Raw genomic sequence first — 17,635 nt, 5'->3', positions numbered from 1 at the left:
TCCTCCAGGGCTCTGAGGCTGGTCCTGTGGACTGCCCCAGTCCTCCCGGCCCCATTAACTACCCGCCCGACACCTGCTCACCCTTTGGACCTTAGTTCAGTGGAAACCCCTGGAAGCCAGCCTTCCCCACCACACCTGGGTTGGACCCACCATGGCACTTATGCCCACCTCCAACAGAACCGAGGACCTCCCCACTGCAAAACACACTAGAGCAGCCATCTTACACTTGCTGGGTGATTATCCAAGTCTGTCTCCAACTGGATGTAAGCCCCGTGACGATGGGGACCACCAAGTCACCTACAATTTCTGTCAATTCTGTTCGATTTGCAGCCCGTCACCCCCTCACCATCTCCACCCTAGGCCAGGCCACCATGTCTCTTGGCAGGATACTCACCTGGAAGCAGGAGGCTCACAGATTTCTGCCCACATCCATGCCTGTCCTCCATGCCTTCGAGCCGTTTGCCACACAGCCATCAGTGGGCCCTTAAAACATAAGCCAGGGAGCACGGCTCCCCTATGTAACTCTCCAACCGCTTCTAACTGCGGTTTTAAGACAGGGGGAACGCCCCACCATGTTCTATGAGGCTTTGCTGACTGTGGCCCTGCCCAGTTGTGGGGCCTCAGCTCCCTCTGGCCCCCCATTCACCAAGGTCCAACTACCCTGGCCTTTTTCTTCCTTAAACATACCATGTTTCCATCTCAGGGCCCTAGGACACATTGACCCCAGTGCCTGAAACCCATGTCCCACCCTAAGTGGCTAACTGCTTTCTCATCTTAGAAAAATCTTTCTTGGCCACTATGTTTACGAGATGCTTACAGACCTCAGTGATTCCCTCCACAGCATTCTTCAGAATTTGCTTTATGTAGTTTTTTATGGTTGCTCCTTCTTTGCCCACCTCCCACACTAGAGACTAAGACTGATCTCTGATGGCAGGGACCCCCAGCTCGCTGGTGCCCCACAGTATCCCCAGGCCTTGGCACAGGGCAGAATGCTTTCAACAAACCTGTTGGAATACTTGGACAAACAGCTAACACCTTCAAATAGAGGTCAATAGGAAATGCTTTAGGACACATAAAAAAGAGAAGAGATACTATCACCAGAGAGAAGAGGCAGGGAAAGTTAGTGTGAAAGGTACCCCTCAGAGCCGCGTCTAGAAGTTCACCAGATGGATGGAAGGGAAGGTACAGAAAAGGAGGGATGGGCCTATGGCAGTTGTGCGGAGCCTCAAACCCGAATTATCTGGACTTTCGGCAGAGCCCCACATCAGGAGAGAGCTTCCACTGATTTGCACCAGGATAAATGCGATGAAGCAAAATAAAAATGCTTCACCTAACACCAGACACTGTTTACATCTTCCAGGAGGTACAACAGAGCTCGAGACACACAGAACTTTGTCTACGGCGTTGTTCCCAGACCTTGCATGGGCCCCAGATGCACTTCAGCGGCCTTCAGAGATAGACTGCTGGGCCCCACCTCCAGAACTGATTCAGAATGGCTGAGGTGTGGCCTGGGAAACTGTATTTCTAAGTTCCTAGGTGATGCTTGGGCTCCTGGTCCAGGGACCACATTTGAGAACAAATGGTTTATGGCCAAAGAACTGAACAAAAACACAACTGCTCACCACAGAGTTGAGGTTTCCCCCCACCGCCAAATAAATCCCACAGAGCCCCAGCCACCCACAGACATTACCTTCAGGCTGTGCTTTGGGACTTGGGTCCTTTCCCACAGCCAGGGAGAGAAGGCTGGTCCATACGGACAGAGAGCCAAATCCAAGTCTAACTCTGAGACCCCACCATGCCCATTTCCTAGGGCTGCCATAACAAATTAGCACAAACTAGGCACCTTCAAAACACAGAAATTTAATCTCTCACAGTTCGGGAAACTAGATGTCCAAAATCTGGTGTTCCCAGGTTGGGTTCCCCTGGAAGCTCTAAGGAATAGCCCTTCCTTGCTTTTTCCCCCCGCTTCCAGTGCTTGCTGGCAATTCTCTGGCTTATATCTCTGTCTCCATCTTCCCTGGGTCTCTCTGTCTCTCATGTGTTCACTCAGCCTTTTGAGGACACCGGTCACTGGCTTTAGGACCTACCCTACTCCAGGAGGGCCTTATCTTAACTCATTACAGCTGCAAAGATTCTATTTCCAAATAAGGTCACCTTCTGAGGCTCCAAGAGGACATGAATGTTAGGGGACACTATTCAACCCACTCCACACCTCAAGAGCTGCACAGGTGGGTGACCCAAGGGACTTCAGAGATTATAGGTAAAGCTGAGACTGGGGCCGTGCCCTGAATCCATGTCACTACGATGACAAGCTAGGGTCTCATGTCTGTGATGGTCAGAGGCCCTGGCACTGCTTCCGCATTCAGACCCCCATCTTCCTCTGGGACCCCTAAACCAGCTTCATCACTGAGATTCCCTCCCCACAGGGAGAAATTTCTAAGCCTCCATGAACCCCCTAATACTCTTCCTAAAATTCTGCATGTGTAAAAAAGTAAATGAACTCTCTAAAAATGAGAGATCGTGAGGGCTATAGCATCTTCAAGGGAAGAGAGCAAAGGTACACCTTCTAGAATTGTCTGTGGAGGTAGCAGTCCTCCACGTGTGCCCTGGGGCAGCATCTTCCACATGCCTGCGTGTGGGCCAGACCAGCTGTTGCCCTTAACCTCACCACTTTGCTGTTCCAAGCGGACAATGCTGAACACGTGAATTCAGCCCTCCTTGATTCTCTGTCCCTGAGACCTTTATTTTGGCAACGGAAATTGTCAAGACTCCAGTGTAAATAGAGGCGAAATGCAGTGCCTAATGGAAGGGGTATTATTTTCCTTCACTGCTCTGATTTTACTTTACTACTATTTACGAAGCTAAGACTGCAGCAAATTATCTGTTCAGTGTACCATAGCGTAAGCTCCACCAAAGCAAACACCTCCACTCCGGATGATCTTAGCAGACCTTGTCAGGTGTCTCAACTGCTTCTCGACAGACCACATAAGGCACTAGGCAATTGTGAGTGGAATTGACAGCTACTATTTTACTGATCAAGCCACCAAGGGTCAAAACTCTGCAAGGTGCTTCATGGTACATTCTCATTTCAGTGCTTGCAAGTACCCCAAAAAGGCAGGAATTCTTATCCCCCTTCTACAGAGGAGGACACTGAGGTTCAGAGGGATTAAATGAGAGAGCTGTCTGACTCCAAAGCTGGTCTTTCCAGTCTTGAATCTGTTCACCCAATTTGCTGAGAAGTAAGCCAAGCAGTGAGCGGTGAGAAGCAGGAACAGGCAACAAACTTATTTGGAGCAAGATGTTGTTACTGGGGAAATTTTCCACAACCAGGCTTCTTTGGCCCGCCCCAGAGGTTATCACGTGAAAATCAGCATCCACGCCTGCTGAGAGGCGCTGGCTAGCCAAAACCGTGGCACAGAATTTTTTTCGTAGTTTAACACACTGAATACAAAATTCCTGCTCTGCCATATACACAGTTCATGTTCTTCATGGTCTTGATTTGCTAATCTATAAAATGGCTACCACACTGCCTTTTTGAAATGACTTCATGAAATTATATGAAAATATTCTGCACACTGTAAAGCCCCAAACAAGCATGCAGAGCTTCCATCATCAGATGTTTTGTCTTGTGATGGAGAAATCGAGTCCCTCAAGTACCCACACATTACTTTGGACATCTGTAATCTTATCTTCCTTCTTCACTATTCCCCCTCCAATAGCAAACTTGATTCAACTCATTAAATGTAATACTTACTGAGAACTACGTTTCCACATCAGATCAACCATTTGTCCCCTAACACGCCAATGTTTGTCCTTAAGCAGAACTATAGACTTTACTTGTCCTCCAGCTACTGACATTCTTCTCTTCCTAAGACAAAGTAGACATTTTGTTCTCATAAATCATTGGGTTAATGAGTAAAATGCTTTAAAATTAAAAAAAAAAAATCAATGTGCTATGCATATATAAATCTTTGGTATTCTCAGGATTTTAGTATTTTCTTCTTGAACGGTTTGTTATCTGCCATGGAATTGAACTTAGGCATAAGTACACGCTGGCCTTTAAATCAAGCACAAGACCGGCCCTTTCATGCATACACATTTTATCACAATATTCCAAGTCCTAAACTTCTAGCACTTGCATGTTCCGCTTTACAAGCTTTTGTCTTTGTAACTAAGCGTGCAGCAATAAACTCCAAACTACGTTAATGATAACCCTGTTAAATATAAACTAGCGTGCAATTATCCAAAATGCTAACACAAACAAAAAAGAGGGAAAAAAAACACAAGGAAACTCCGACTGTTTTTTAAAAGCCTCCAAGAACATATAAATCAAACAAAAATAAAAATATAATATCACATAGTTTGTAAAAGAGAATAATAGCTAATACTTTTGTGATTCCCACCCATAATATTAAACAGTGTGTTTGAGCCCCGTGGTTGTCTGTGAAAAGCTTGCTTTTTAAATTGCATGTAGGCTGAAACTTTTTTTTTTTTTGAGATGAAAAGTAAGTGGTGGTCACCCTTGGGGAAATTCACAAAATTATGTCAAATAACTGATTCTTATAAAAACCTCTGGTTTTCAACACTCTTTCCCCTGATGGTGACATTTTGTACAGCACTCCCAAAGGGAGAATGGAACCAGAAGATATGTAGTGTGGCCTTGGTACATGTGCGGATAAACCAGCTCTCTGGAAAAAAAAAGAATCCCTGATTCCCTGAATCATAAAGCTGACTGATTCCCACAGTGTAAATACTCCTATTAGGACTGATTTCAGACTATCAACCACCTCAGATTCCCCAGTTGGTTGTTTCTGCCATGTCCGTAGGAGCCAACTATCACACACCAGGTCTAGCAGAAACCAGCTTAGAATCCAGAGAAACCGGAGTTCAAATCCCAGCTCTAGATCCCAGTTAGGCCTTAGGCAAGTTTCCTTAACCCCTCCAAACCTCAGCCTCCATAGCTCTAAAATGGATAGAATCCCTGTTCCTCAGGATTGATGAATAAATGAAACAAAACAATGCATGTAAAGCACACAGGTCGTTGAGAGGCACTCAGAACTCCATAAGTGTTCCTCCCCTCCCCGGGGAAGGGGAGAGGCAGACATGGATGCAGTGGGTGGGATGGGGCTACAACTTAGATGACCTGTCTCACCCCCACGACGGGGACAGAAACACTCAAGTGGGGAGGTTCCTTATTGTAAGATTGAGGAAGGAGGTGGTAGGGAGACTGTGACCAGTGCATGAAAATACAAGACCTAAAAGGTTGGAGGGGGTTACCAGGATTATCAGGGGGACTTTGAGGACAACGTTTTAAGAGGTTTTGCCAAATTTCCCTACTAACAGGCTCGGAATGTGGGTTTTGTTTGGTTCTGTGGTTGCTGTACAGAGGCAGCTGCTCCATTTTGCTGAGAGCCAGCCCTAGGTCATCACCAGCAAGCCCTTAAGGGGCCGGCAACGAAGGAGGGGCCTGGCAGGTATGCAAAAACCCACAGGGAAAGGAGAAAGTCTATGCTTCTAGGAGAGTGTGCTCAGTGCCAAACGTGAGGGCTCTGCTGGGTGACAGGTCAGAAAGGAAAGGGGCATCCGATGGGAGTAGAGCCGGGACCCTTCCCATGGAGAAGTGTGTGAGTACCTGACCCTGCGGGCCCCGTGGAAAGCCAGCACAGCATGGAAATGGAGGGTGGCGTGGGGTGGGGGGGTAAGGGTGGCATTCAGGGTGGGGGGGTGCGGTGGTTGTCAGAGGTGGCCACACGTGAAATATACAGAATTCAAAACTGACAAGGTCAGATGTGGGTTTCAGAAAGTTCCCTCTATCAGCCAGGGGGAGAAGGAGTAGGTCCAAACAGGAGCCAGGAGGCTCCAAAGGCAGAGACAGTGAGGGCAGGCAGGGAGGGACAGGGGGCCAGTGCACACCTCGGCGGTACAGAGTGCGGCTGGGGCGGGGGGTTGCACACTTCTGTGAGGACTCAGAGAATAAATAGTTTAGGCTTTGTGGACCATGTGGTCTCCACCATAACTACTCAATTCTGTTCGCGGAGCACAAGGGCAGCCAAAGACAATACAGAAATGAACGGGTGTGGCTGTTTCCCAGAAAACGTTATTTATAAACAGCCCGTGGGCCACAGTCAACCGACCCCTGAGTTAGGGGAAAGGGTACAGAGGGAGAAGATTCAGAGGGTCCAAACAAAGGAAACACACCCAGAAAGGAGGTAGGATTACTCCCATTTCATGGATGAGAGCCTCATGACAAGGTAAGGGGCAGGGCCAGGGCCACAAACAATTCTAGGAGTGCCAGGCTCACGCTCCTGTGCCACTCCTATCCTGTAAACTACGGAAGGCACTTCGTAAAGCACGAGATGCATAAAAAGCAGCAAGAAAAGTGAGAAGGATCTAGATGTGGCTGAAGAGAGTTCTGGAAGCAGGGCAGGCACTGGGCAAGGCTGGATTACTGGAGTCCCAGGAATCCTTGTCCACCTTGGACCGTCCTCTGGGCCCTCACCCACAGAGGTCCTCCCTGAATGACAGAAAGGCAGAAACCTAAATAAGGAAACCACAGGGTTAGCAAATGCCCTTGGGTCACTTAGGCCACCTTCTGCCCAGTTCAGCTGGAGCCAACTGAACAAGCATTTACAAGCCTGACTCAAACCACAGCACAGAGTGGAGCAAGCGGGTGAGGGCATGGACTCCGGAGCCGGACTGCCTGCGTTTGAACCCGGCCCCCGTGTATGGGCTCCGGGACCGTGGGCAAGTAATTCAACCTCTGGTTCAGAACGGGGGTGACGCAGGGGCACCTGGGTAGCTCTGTCGGTTAAGCATCCAACTCTTGATTTCGGCTCAGGTCACCATCTCACAGTTCTGTGAGTTTGGGCCCAGTATGGGCTCTGTGCTGACAGTGTGGAGCCTGAGAGTCTCCCTCTTTCTCTGCCCCTCCCCCACTCACACTGTCTCTCTCAAAATAAATAAATAAATAAACTTAAAAAAAAAAAAAAAAAGAATGAGTGTAATCCGGTAGTGCTGTCATCTCAGGGCAGTTATAAATATGAACTTGCTTAATCCTCATGTAGTGCCTGGGACGTGTTTGGTAAATAAAAATATTGTGTCAGGGCCCTGAGCCAGGTCCCACAGGGGAGGGCATTTAATGCTCCTGCCTTGGTAGGGGCTCAAACAAGTGCACCTCTAACCAAGCCCTCATCAGTGGAAAAATTGGCCTGTTTCTGTGATTCATGTCTCCCGACAGACAGGGACCACCTTTTTTGTCTGTATCTCTCATGACTAGCACACCAACAGCTCATAATCGATAGTCATCATGTTCACTGTTGAATGAATGACACAGGCAGTATTCCCTCTACTACATACCTGACAGATAACAAAGCACCTAAGGTCACCCTTTGCCCACTCTGTGACCTTGGATTCCTGCCCCTCCATGGTGTCAGGGGCCTGGAATCGATGTCCACAAAGTGCTTTGTAAACCCGTAGGCCCGTGAGCAAGGGAGGTGGTAACTCCAGTTCACTTCCTCAATGGGGTGGTGTTGGTTGGGGACTGACCAACTCATGGGGGAGTGGTTTCCAGCTTGGATGGCTTCCTAAAATGGCCATTCCAGTTATGACACCTTCACTGCCAGAGGAAACATAGCTGAAGGTGTTTCGTAAAGTTCTCCCTTACACCAGGGGAAACCCATTCATTCCGTCGTTCCTCACTACGTGTTCTGCCAACCGGAGCCACGTGAAACCAACTCAATGCCACTTCTACATCCAATGCTAAGGTTAGGTTATCTACACATCCCAAGCTAAACACGCCCCAGCCTCGGCAGCAGGCCCAGGACTGAGCCACCCAGAGCCCTAGACCAGGAAGAACGGCAGCTCACCTAACCCAGCCCTTTAAATCCATAAGGAAACTGAGGCCAAGGGTGTAAAGTGACTTGTCCAGGGTCACCGGGCATGACAGGGGCTGGCCCAGCATCCAGGTTTGCCAAGTGCCGATTGGCATTCCTGATCCACAACATGTCACCTCACCTGGCCTCAACTATCTTTCCCTCCCAGTGTGCTTTAAAGGCCACCTGCCCTACACCCCTCTCCCCACCTTAACAGCTCTCCTTCCCATGGGAAAAAGTCCATGCAGGCGAGGCTCCCCAGGACAGGTGTGGGGACATGGTACAGAGCCATGCTGAGGCTTCCCCACCCCCTTTCCAAAGGGCAAAAGGTCACACCTGAACTAGCTGCCCTTTCTGGGCACACGCCAGGGGGGAGCAGGCTTCGGATTTATTTCCCCTTCTGCGTTCACCCACATTACAGGCTTTGTGAGTGCAAGGGGGAGGGCAGCAGGTGCGCCTCGGGCCACTGACCTCAGTCCACAGCAGGGCATGGCCTCCGCCGCGTCTTGGGGAAGCGTCCTGACCAGGGCCTGGCCAGCCTGGGACTGCAGCTTTGGCCTCTGTCACTCATGGTGCCAGAAAGATGGCTTAACAGTAACCTGGGTTTGCCTACTGCTGGAGGAGATCAAAGTCCTTCACAGGTTTCTAAAATCCAGTCAGGTCAGGTGGCTTACAGCAGGAAAATGGAGTGGGAACTTGCCTGAAATCACAAAGCAAGGAAGCGACAAAGCCTGGGGGAAAACGTCCATCTCCTTTCTCTTACTCTGGTGGTCGATCACCTAGTTAGCCCACATCTTTCTTTTCAGTGAAGACAGGGGTCACAGATACAGAACCCGGACATTCACCCCAATAGGGGCAATACAGAGGGAGGAGTACTTAGAAGTTCCAAAGCAGTGTGAGCTCTGCCCCAACAAGCTGAGTGACCTTGAGCACTGTTACTTAACATCTCTGAGACCTCACTTCCTCAATCTTACAATTGGAACAATCCTAGTACCCAGCCAAGCCTTCCTTTTTAAAAGGCTACCCATTAGTATCCCACACAGCTGTGCAGAATTGAGGCCCTCCCAGACCTGCAGGATCAAAATCTTTGCTTTTTCCAAGGTCCTAGGGAATTCTAAAGACATTTACATTTGAGAAGCCCGGATATAAAGCATTTGGGGCATGCCCACGCAGAGTCAGCCCTCAATTATATAAGCCCAATTCACACTTGACAAAGCCCAAGACACAGGCCAAGGCTCTCTAGAGGAAACAGAACCAGAAAGGCTGATTAACTTGCCCAGGGTCATGCAGTGGCATCATGATTTGAACCCAAGACTTGGGAATTCTTTTGCACCCTACGCCCTCTTTCCATGTACGAACTAACTCTCCATCCATAAGGCATAATGCTAACGCAGGTGCTCTAAGAAGCAAAACCCTCATGCTTTTTAAAATTAATTCCCTGGTCAACTTGCAGGGTCCTCAATCAGTCCTGATGGCACACACTGGTTCACCTGGGCTTGACTTTGCTTCTGGGCGGCTGTCTGCCATTCAGAAGCTCAAGGAAGTGGAGTAACCCAGGACTGCCGCCAGCTGCTGCCAGAGATGAAATTTTTAAAGTGTAAGTAAGCCTTAAAACACACCTTATAAATTTACACTCCTTTCCACCTACTAACACTTTCCCTGTGCGGCTGGCACTGCCTAAGCAGAGCGCACGACAGGGTGTCAAGCTAGAAGGCATCTTTTTGGCTTCCCACCTCTGACACCTAGCCAGAGAGCAACCCCCAGTGTGTTGGCTTCCCAGGGGAGGAGCCCTGCCCACCAGGCTGGGAAGATACCCAGGCCTACAGGACTGGGTTTCCTAGGTGCTCTAATGGAGATGTGAGCAGAAGCTGGGGGCTCAAAGTTCAAATGGCAGGGGAGGGGAGACTAAAGAGTACAGAATCACATCAGTATGACTAGCCTGCTGTATCCCAAACATTTGCACTCAATAGCTCCAAAATTCTTCTTGGGCCTACCACATGCAAAGCATAATGATACAGTTGAGTGGCAGAGGAAAAGACGCCAGGCTTGGATGTCAAAAGATCCGGGCTCGTATCGGGACTAAACTAGGTCTGTCAATCTACACATGGGGTGGCTGTGAAGCTTCAACCTAGGCAACCAGAAATGGTGCCTAGGCCTGGGCTGAGGAATTTTCCCCGAGTCGTATTTCAAAGTTTGGAAGTCCAAGCAATTACTGTGATTGGTTATACAAGTGTCCAGACAGAAATAACAAAAAAGAAAGCATTTCACGATTTCAGACTGAGAAATTCTGATTTTTATATATTCATAACAAACCCAATATATCTCAAGTTGATTATAAAAGGCAGATGATTTCAGATTAACTACGGCAATGCTTTCCAAACTTTCACATGTATATGAATCATCTGGGGATCCTGTAATCTGGAGTGGGACCTGAGAGTTTGCATTTCTTTTTTAAAGATTTATTTTTGAGAGAGTGCAGAAGTGGGGGGGGGTGGCAGGGGACGGACAGAAGATACGAAGCGGGGCTCTACAAGGACAGCAGCAAGCCCAGTGCAGGGCTTGAACTCAGGAACCGTGAGATCATGACCTGAGCTGTGAAATCATGAGGCTCAACCGACTGAGCCCACCCAGGCCCCCCTGAGAGTTTGCATTTCTAAGAGCTCTGGTAAATCTGCAGGTCCCAGAGCCCAACTTTTGAGTAGCAAGGCTCTATGGAATTCCTTAAATAGTAAGAGACACATCCAAGGCAAGTATAATTTGATTTGAAAAGGATATCCCAAGAGAACATCCGTGAAGTAGGATCTAGAACTACCCTGGCTAGCATAGTTTCTTAAAGGGAGGCACAGCAGGGAAAGCCAATAGCATTCTTCTAAGTTGGTCTTGGGCCCAATTCAAATGAGTTTGTACTCTACATCACACTGTCTAGGCAGGTGAAAGTACTCTTTAGTGGTCATAAAAACAGCATGCTTCTGGGGCGCCTGGGTGGCTCAGTCGGTTAAGCGTTCGACTTCAGCCTGGGTCACGATCTCGCGGTCCGTGAGTTCGAGCCCCGCATCGGGCTCTGGGCTGATGGCTCAGAGCCTGGAGCCTGCTTCCGAGTCTGTGTCTCCCTCTCTCTCTGCCCCTCCCCCGTTCATGCTCTGTTTTTCTCTGTCTCAAAAATAAATAAACGTTAAAAAAAAATTAAAAACAACAACAACAAAAAAAAAACAGCATGCTTCTGACAAAATTCTCAAAAGCAGGATGGTGTAAGAAACAAAGCATCCTAGAATATTTGAAGTTCATGACCACTGCAACAGCTATAGCCAAGCTAGGCTTTTTAAGGCCTTTCTTAAATCCCTGTTTCACCCATTTACCTCCTCTCTGTACATGACATTTCAAGCTGTTACTGTTGACAGCTGTAATAAAAAAAAAAAAATGCCTCTATCAGGTTGCCAGATATGGATAACTCCTAAGTAGGAAGATGAATGGGATTATCAGGAAGCATCTTATACTGACTCATCTTACTTAAAGCATGTGCTGGGGAGTAGGGGGATCAATAAAACAACCAAGGGGTTCATATTTATGGGACTGGAAATTAAATTCTGGCTATTCTTTGGATCAGAAATACTAACACAGGGGCGCCTGGCTGGCTCAGCTGGTGGAGCGTGCGACTCTCAATCTTGGGGTTCTAAGTCCGAGCCCCATGTTGGATGTACAGAGTACTTAAAAATAAAATCTTAAACAAAAAAGAAATGCTAAGACAGAAGATCCTCCATATCCCCTGAAATGAGATTCTTGGAGACAAAGTGTGAGGTAATCTGATCTCCAGCTGCTTTTAGCACAGGAACACATCTGTCTAACATGAGACACAGGCCAGCCTTGCATACTGGCTTAGAATAACATGTATGTTTATTACAATTCCTGTCATGACCCTCAGGCCTGGCTGGGCTTACGCTCAAACTATAGAGTCATTATGAGCCAGAGTGTGATGTCAAGCGGTAACACCAAGCTGCCCAGAAACTGCTGAGTACGCACCACTCACCCAGAAAGGAAGGGATTCCCCTCCTGTGCACTGGCCCGCTAATGGAGAGATGCATGCTCTGACAAGAAATGCCAGAGCCAGACTGTCACCTGTGCCCAGCATCGCTAATTCACCCATGCAATCACAAGGCTGCTTCTCTGTTCCACACCCCTCCCCGCAGCCCCTGTGCACTCACAACGTGAGGCTACACACCAGACAGGGTCATGATTTCACCCATTTGGGAAGAAGGAGACTCAGGCAAATTTCTGGATGAGACTGGCTTGTTTTTCCCCATTTGCCTGTTGGGGGAGGAAGTTAAGTTTTCCAGTAGGCCACCTTCTTAACTTAGGCCAGCAAAAGCCTGAGCTTTCCCAAGAGCAGTACAGGAGAGAGACTGTAACAGAAAAGGTTCTCCCTTCTCATCTTGAGGCCTGCAAAATGTTTCCATTTAGGAAGGGGAAAACTGAGGCCCCAGGAGGTTAAAATAACTGACCCAAGGTAGAGCCCAAGCTATAACTGACTTCACAGGAGGCCTTATTAAACTAACAAGGGAGAATACTCCCTCCCTGGAAGGAAAGAGGCCTGCATTTCTCCACTGCTCCCCACTCAGATTCTTTTCCAAACTCCGGCCTTACTGCTGACACAGACCTAACTCCCACCTGTCCCTTGAACATATGGTGACAAACTCCAGCTATTTCCTTCACAATAAGCAAACGTCCAACATTTCATATTTTTGCTAAGATGCCTAAAACCAGCAGATGACATAAGCTGGCAAATATAACAAGCTTCTAACTAACTCTAGCAAATTCATCTTGGAATGGAAAAAAAAAATCATCAAGCCCTATTTCCTCTCTGTGTCCAACCTCCAAGGCCCATTGCAAGGAAATGCAAGAATTTTCCATTTCTTAGGAAAGCAAAAGGAAAACCCCAAGGTTTCCCGGGACACCGGACTACTATGAGCACAAGCAGGAACTTTTCTCAGGAGGGATTCACCGCGAGTCTGCAAGAAGTTCAGGCTTACACGCGCCACTCAGCCACCAGCTGAACCTTTGCGCCCCGCCAAGTCTTGCCTGGCGTGGGGAGAGAGCGCCTCTGGGTCTGAACCCGGTTTCTGAAAGTTGGTGATCTCCTTACAATGGGAGGTTTGGGTGCGGCTTTTTAATGGACTCCCGCAACTCCCAACTCCGGACTCACAGCGTGAGCGTGATGCTTCTGCTCTGAGTGCCGGGCTCATGCACACACCTGTGAACACAAGTCCCTGGGGCCCCTCTCTCTTTACGGGCCCTCGTGGTTTGGAATTTGGGCCAGAAGCTCAGGGTTCCGGCAGGGCGCGAGAAGGTGGGAGCGATCCGTGTTCCGCGGCCAAGAGCCGGCTGGGAGGGACGCGGGGGCGAGGCGCGCGTCGCATCCTGGATACTCACCGGGACCTCTGCAGCTGTTCCAAGGCGCTGGTGCTGGCCCCCTGGCCCGGCTGCTCCAGGGAGCAGTAGTTCTGCGAGGTCTGCCTGGAGAAGGCGATGGGCAGGATTCCCTGAGTGAACGAGTTGAGGCGACCTCGACTGCCGCTCCCACTCCCGGGGGTCCCGGAGGCCAAGAAGGCGGCCGTCGGCACCTGCACACTGGAAAAGGCATCGTCCTCCTCCAACTCCTCCTGCCCGCCGTCCCCGGGCCCGTCGGGCAGCTGCGGCGAAGCACAGGAGGCGAAAGGCGCAGACCGGGGCGGCTGTAGCTGCTCCCCCGACGCCCGGCCAGCGCCCAGAGAGCTCACGAAGCCCCGTGCCGCCCCGGGACCGGACCCCGGAGCGTGGCCGCCGGGGGCCAGCGGCGGCAGCGGCGAAGGCTGCGGGAGGCAGGGGCCCCATCCAGCTGCTACCGCCGCCGCCGTGCCCGCTGCAGCGAGCGCGTTGCAGCCGCCCCGCTCGGCGGCGGCGAGCAGGCTGAGCCGAGTCCTCGCGCCGCAGGCGCTGCCGGCGCCGGGCTTGGCCGCGCCACTCTCCTCGCCTCCGCCCCACTCCTCGTCTTGCAGCGGCGGCCGTCCGTCTAGCGAGATGTTGGTGAGGAAGGAGAGGGCAGCCTGGCGGCGCCGCGGGTCCATGCGCGGCTTCCTGGGGGGCTCGGGCGGCGGTGGTTGGGCCGGCGGGGCGGCCGCGGGCTGGGGCTGCTGAGGCGGCTGCTGCAATCTGCTGGTGCCCGCGGCGTCGGTGCCGGTGCTGCTGCTGTTGCTGCTGCAGGCGGCCGTGCCGGCGGTGGCGGCCGTGGTGGCGGCAGTCGCCGCCATTGTGTCCGTCTGCGGCGGTATTTCCGCGATGCCCGGAGAAGCGAGCGGCGCCCGAGTGCTAAGCAGCGAGCGCGAGCGCCGGTGACCCGGGCTGGGCAGGGCGCGGGGCGCAGGCGGCGTGCGCGGCGGCCCGGCCCCCCCGCGGGCGGGCCATGCTCGCCCCTTGGTGCTGCGGCCGGGGACGCCGCCGCCCGGGCCCACGCGCGCGGCTGTGTAGCTCGCTCGCTCGGTCGCTTGCTTCCTTGCTGGCTGGCTGGTCGCTGATCGCCAAGTCCCAGGCCCTCCCCACCCTTGCGGTCTTCGGCTTCCCAGACCCGGTGTCCGTATTTATAGGTGCGCGCGCCCTGCGCTCGCGCTCCGAAGCGCTCTTTGCAATAACACAGTATCACGTGTGGGGAATGAAACCTGGGAAGAAAACAAAGCCGCAGGCGGCGGCCGCGGAGGCAGGCGGCGGGAGGCGAGGGGCCAGAGGAGGAGGAGGAAGAGAAAGCCGAGCGGGTGACGGGGCGGGGGTTATCTGCGGCGGGTCCAGGTACTCCGAGCTTCCAGCGGGGAGTTCTTGGCTCCCGGGGTGCGCGGGCGCCAGTTAAGGGAGGCGAGCACGTTTTGCCGCCGCGTCCGCACAAGGAATCGGGAATCGCGGGCGGGGGTGCAAGCAGAACCCTGGAGTCCCGGCTTGAGGATGTGGTCCCGGGAGAGTTATGGGTCTGCAGGACAGTTACTCGGAGGGAAGCTGAGATCTGGCCCACGAGCTTGTTAACTGGACCCCGCGCTGCCGTTGGGCCCTGAGAAGTAGGTCCTTATTAATAGTTACACGAGTAGGTTCACAACCCCTTACGTGGTCAGTCCCACCTTAAAGCTGTCGCTTAACGACTAAGGTTATGTCTCATTCATTCGCAGGCCCCTGAGATAATTGCGCACCCCTGGGTGCATACAGAGCCCAGGCACAGGTGAACATCTTCTGTACGGGCTAATTTATACATCCCCACTTGATGGTGCTGTCACTTTTCATCTCTTTCTTAGCAAAAGCCAACATCAATTTTTACTCTGTGAAGACCAAGATAAGCTAAAAAGGCCTCACGCCCTTGTCCTCTAGTCACCCTGCAAATGTTGTGGATTATGATCTCTTTTTATCCCATATAAACTGGAACAATATGCACAGTTACTTTCTGTCATTTAGTTCATAAACATTCGTTTGGCATCTACCATGTCTTCTTTTAAGATGGGTTCCTGCCCGAGGATTCAATGACTGGACAGCAAGTTTGGACCTGGGAGGAGACACACAATGCTGTACCTTGGCCCCAGCCCCAACAAATGCCTGTGCTGGCTGAGGGGGGTGGGAGGCCAGAGGGCACCAGGAGCTCTCTACAAACGTGTACCGGTTTCCCTATGCGGTAAGGAACAATTGTCACACTTTATTAAGCTCTGTGATGTCTAAGACACCTCTATACACTTTTCTGAGGGAGAAGCAATGCATTTAAGATCAAGGGATTAATTTAATTAAAGGTTTAAATTTAGCCCTGGAACTAATGGGTAACTCTACATTGAAATTCCACTCCACTTCAAGTTCAGGAAAGTAAATTGAGTAATGGAGAGCAAATACAGCCTGTCCAGAGATGGGCAGCCAACCTGGAGTATATGAGATATGGGTGAGTTTCAGGTTACATTTGCTTAGGACAAACAGACCCGTGGCCCTTTGCATGAAAAATTGCTCATATTTTATTTTATGCCATTTTTAGGCCTTTTGAAACAGTGGAGAGTGAGATCCATTTATAGCAGCCTTACAGCAGCTAAGTCAAAGCTTGGTGACCAGCTCTGTGAAATTTCATTAGTTTAATTATTTTGTTTAACTAACTACCTTGAAACTTCCAAGAGGCTTTATTACCATTAACTTAATTTGCATGACCACTGGCCTGGTTGTGCTGGTAGGTAGCGTTAAATGAAAGACACCCAATGAACTATTTTTTATTACAAACATGATAAATGTTAATTGCACAACATTTAGAGAATAAGGTAAGTAAAGAAGCTTGGGTTTTTTTTTTAAGTTTATTTATTTTGAGAGAGAGACAGCACATGTGTGGGAGGGGCAGAGAGAGAGAGAGAGAGAGAGAGAGAGAGAGAGAGAGAGAGAGAGAGAGAGAGAGACTCCCAAGCAGGCTCCAAGCTGTTGGCACAGAGCCCCACTCTGGGCATGAGCTGAAATTAAGAGTCAGGGGCTTAACCAACTGAATCACCACCCAGGTGCTCCAGTGAAGAGAAGTTTTAATAAAAAAACACCACTAATGGTTTCATCTGCTACAGAAATAACTTGAACTTTTTATTTCTATCCTGTATTTTTAACCAAGTGAAAGCACACAGTTTGTGTCTTGTGATTTTTGCTTGCTGTGTTAAGATCATCTTTTCATTTAGAATATTCTTCTATAGAATCATTTTAATGATTAATAGTGTTTAATTTGATGGAGAGATTATAGTTATTAAATCTGTACCCTAGGGTCACCTGGCTGGCTCAGTCAGAAGAGCGTCTATTGATCTTGGGGTTGTGAGTTCAAGCCAGCCCCATGTTGAATGTAGAGATTACTTAAATAAATAAGACGTTCAAAAACTAACAATAAAAAAAGAAACTGTACCCTACATTGAACATTTAGGTTGTTTCCAGTGTTGCTTTTAGGAAGAGTATGGTGATGACTTCCTGTGTTTTTCTAAATCTTCTTACTGTCCAATATTTTCTTAGGCTAAATAGATATGGGGGCAAATGGCGTATTAAGGTTTTAAGGTTTCCCATCCAGAAAGTTTGTCCCAGTCTGCTTCCTCACATTCGTGCCAGCAATATCAATTTTTTCATCAATATTCATTTCTTTGTCCATTTGTTATAACTCTGCCTGTTTTAAGTGTCAAACATGCAAACTAATTTCAAATACTTATTTAAGCATCAAACAAGAATCAATATTTTATTTAACCTACACACTGTTCCTGTGCTCAATCCTCTTGTAGGGATCATGAGAGGTATGGTTTACTGTTCACCTACTGTGTGCCAGTCACAGAATATTTCTAATCTTTTGCACTCTGCAAGTTGGGGGGGGGGGTGTGTTATTACCAATATTTACAGATGAGGCTCAGTAAAATTAAACAATTTGCCCAATGACCCCCAGCTCTTATACTGGGCCAGTATACAAACCGGTCTTAGAATAAGACCCATACATGGTCCTGCGCCCTCTGCTGGTGAGGATGTATGATGGGGGAGTACATCTCCACATTTATAATCTTGTATTTGTACTTAAAAGTCAACTGTACTGAAAATAGTACAAAATTTGGAGGAAGAGGATCTGAGCTTCAAGAGCAAGTCTCTTAACCTTGCCAACCCAATATTCTCGGCAGTTTATTTTTAGATACAAATGAGACTGCTCATGAAACATTTTGATGAATCTTAAAGTACCCTTTAAAATGTCTGTTGTTGGGGTTCCTGAGTGGCTTAGTTGATTGAGC

At 49.5% G+C, this 17,635-nt stretch overlaps 1 protein-coding gene across 3 annotated transcripts in view; it reads right to left on the bottom strand.

The window, feature by feature from the left end:
* CABLES1 (Cdk5 and Abl enzyme substrate 1) overlaps positions 1-14,418 on the bottom strand; it is a 114,190-nt gene extending 99,772 nt beyond the window's left edge. Inside the window, exon 1 of one of the 3 annotated variants that reach the window (XM_045041777.1) lies at positions 13,296-14,418. In XM_045041777.1, the coding sequence (XP_044897712.1) occupies positions 13,296-14,152 (857 nt within the window). In that variant the 5' untranslated portion in view covers positions 14,153-14,418. The remainder of the gene's footprint in view (positions 1-13,295) is intronic. The other 2 variants (XM_045041776.1, XM_023241812.2) reach the window with 2 other exon arrangements.
* Positions 14,419-17,635: the final 3,217 nt, after the last annotated feature.

Source organism: Felis catus, chromosome D3 (genome assembly GCF_018350175.1).
Source record: "Felis catus isolate Fca126 chromosome D3, F.catus_Fca126_mat1.0, whole genome shotgun sequence".
NCBI classification, from domain to species: Eukaryota; Metazoa; Chordata; class Mammalia; order Carnivora; family Felidae; genus Felis; species Felis catus.
The sequence above is the reverse complement of the archived record's forward strand: the minus strand, read 5'-3'. Positions and strand labels throughout refer to the sequence as shown.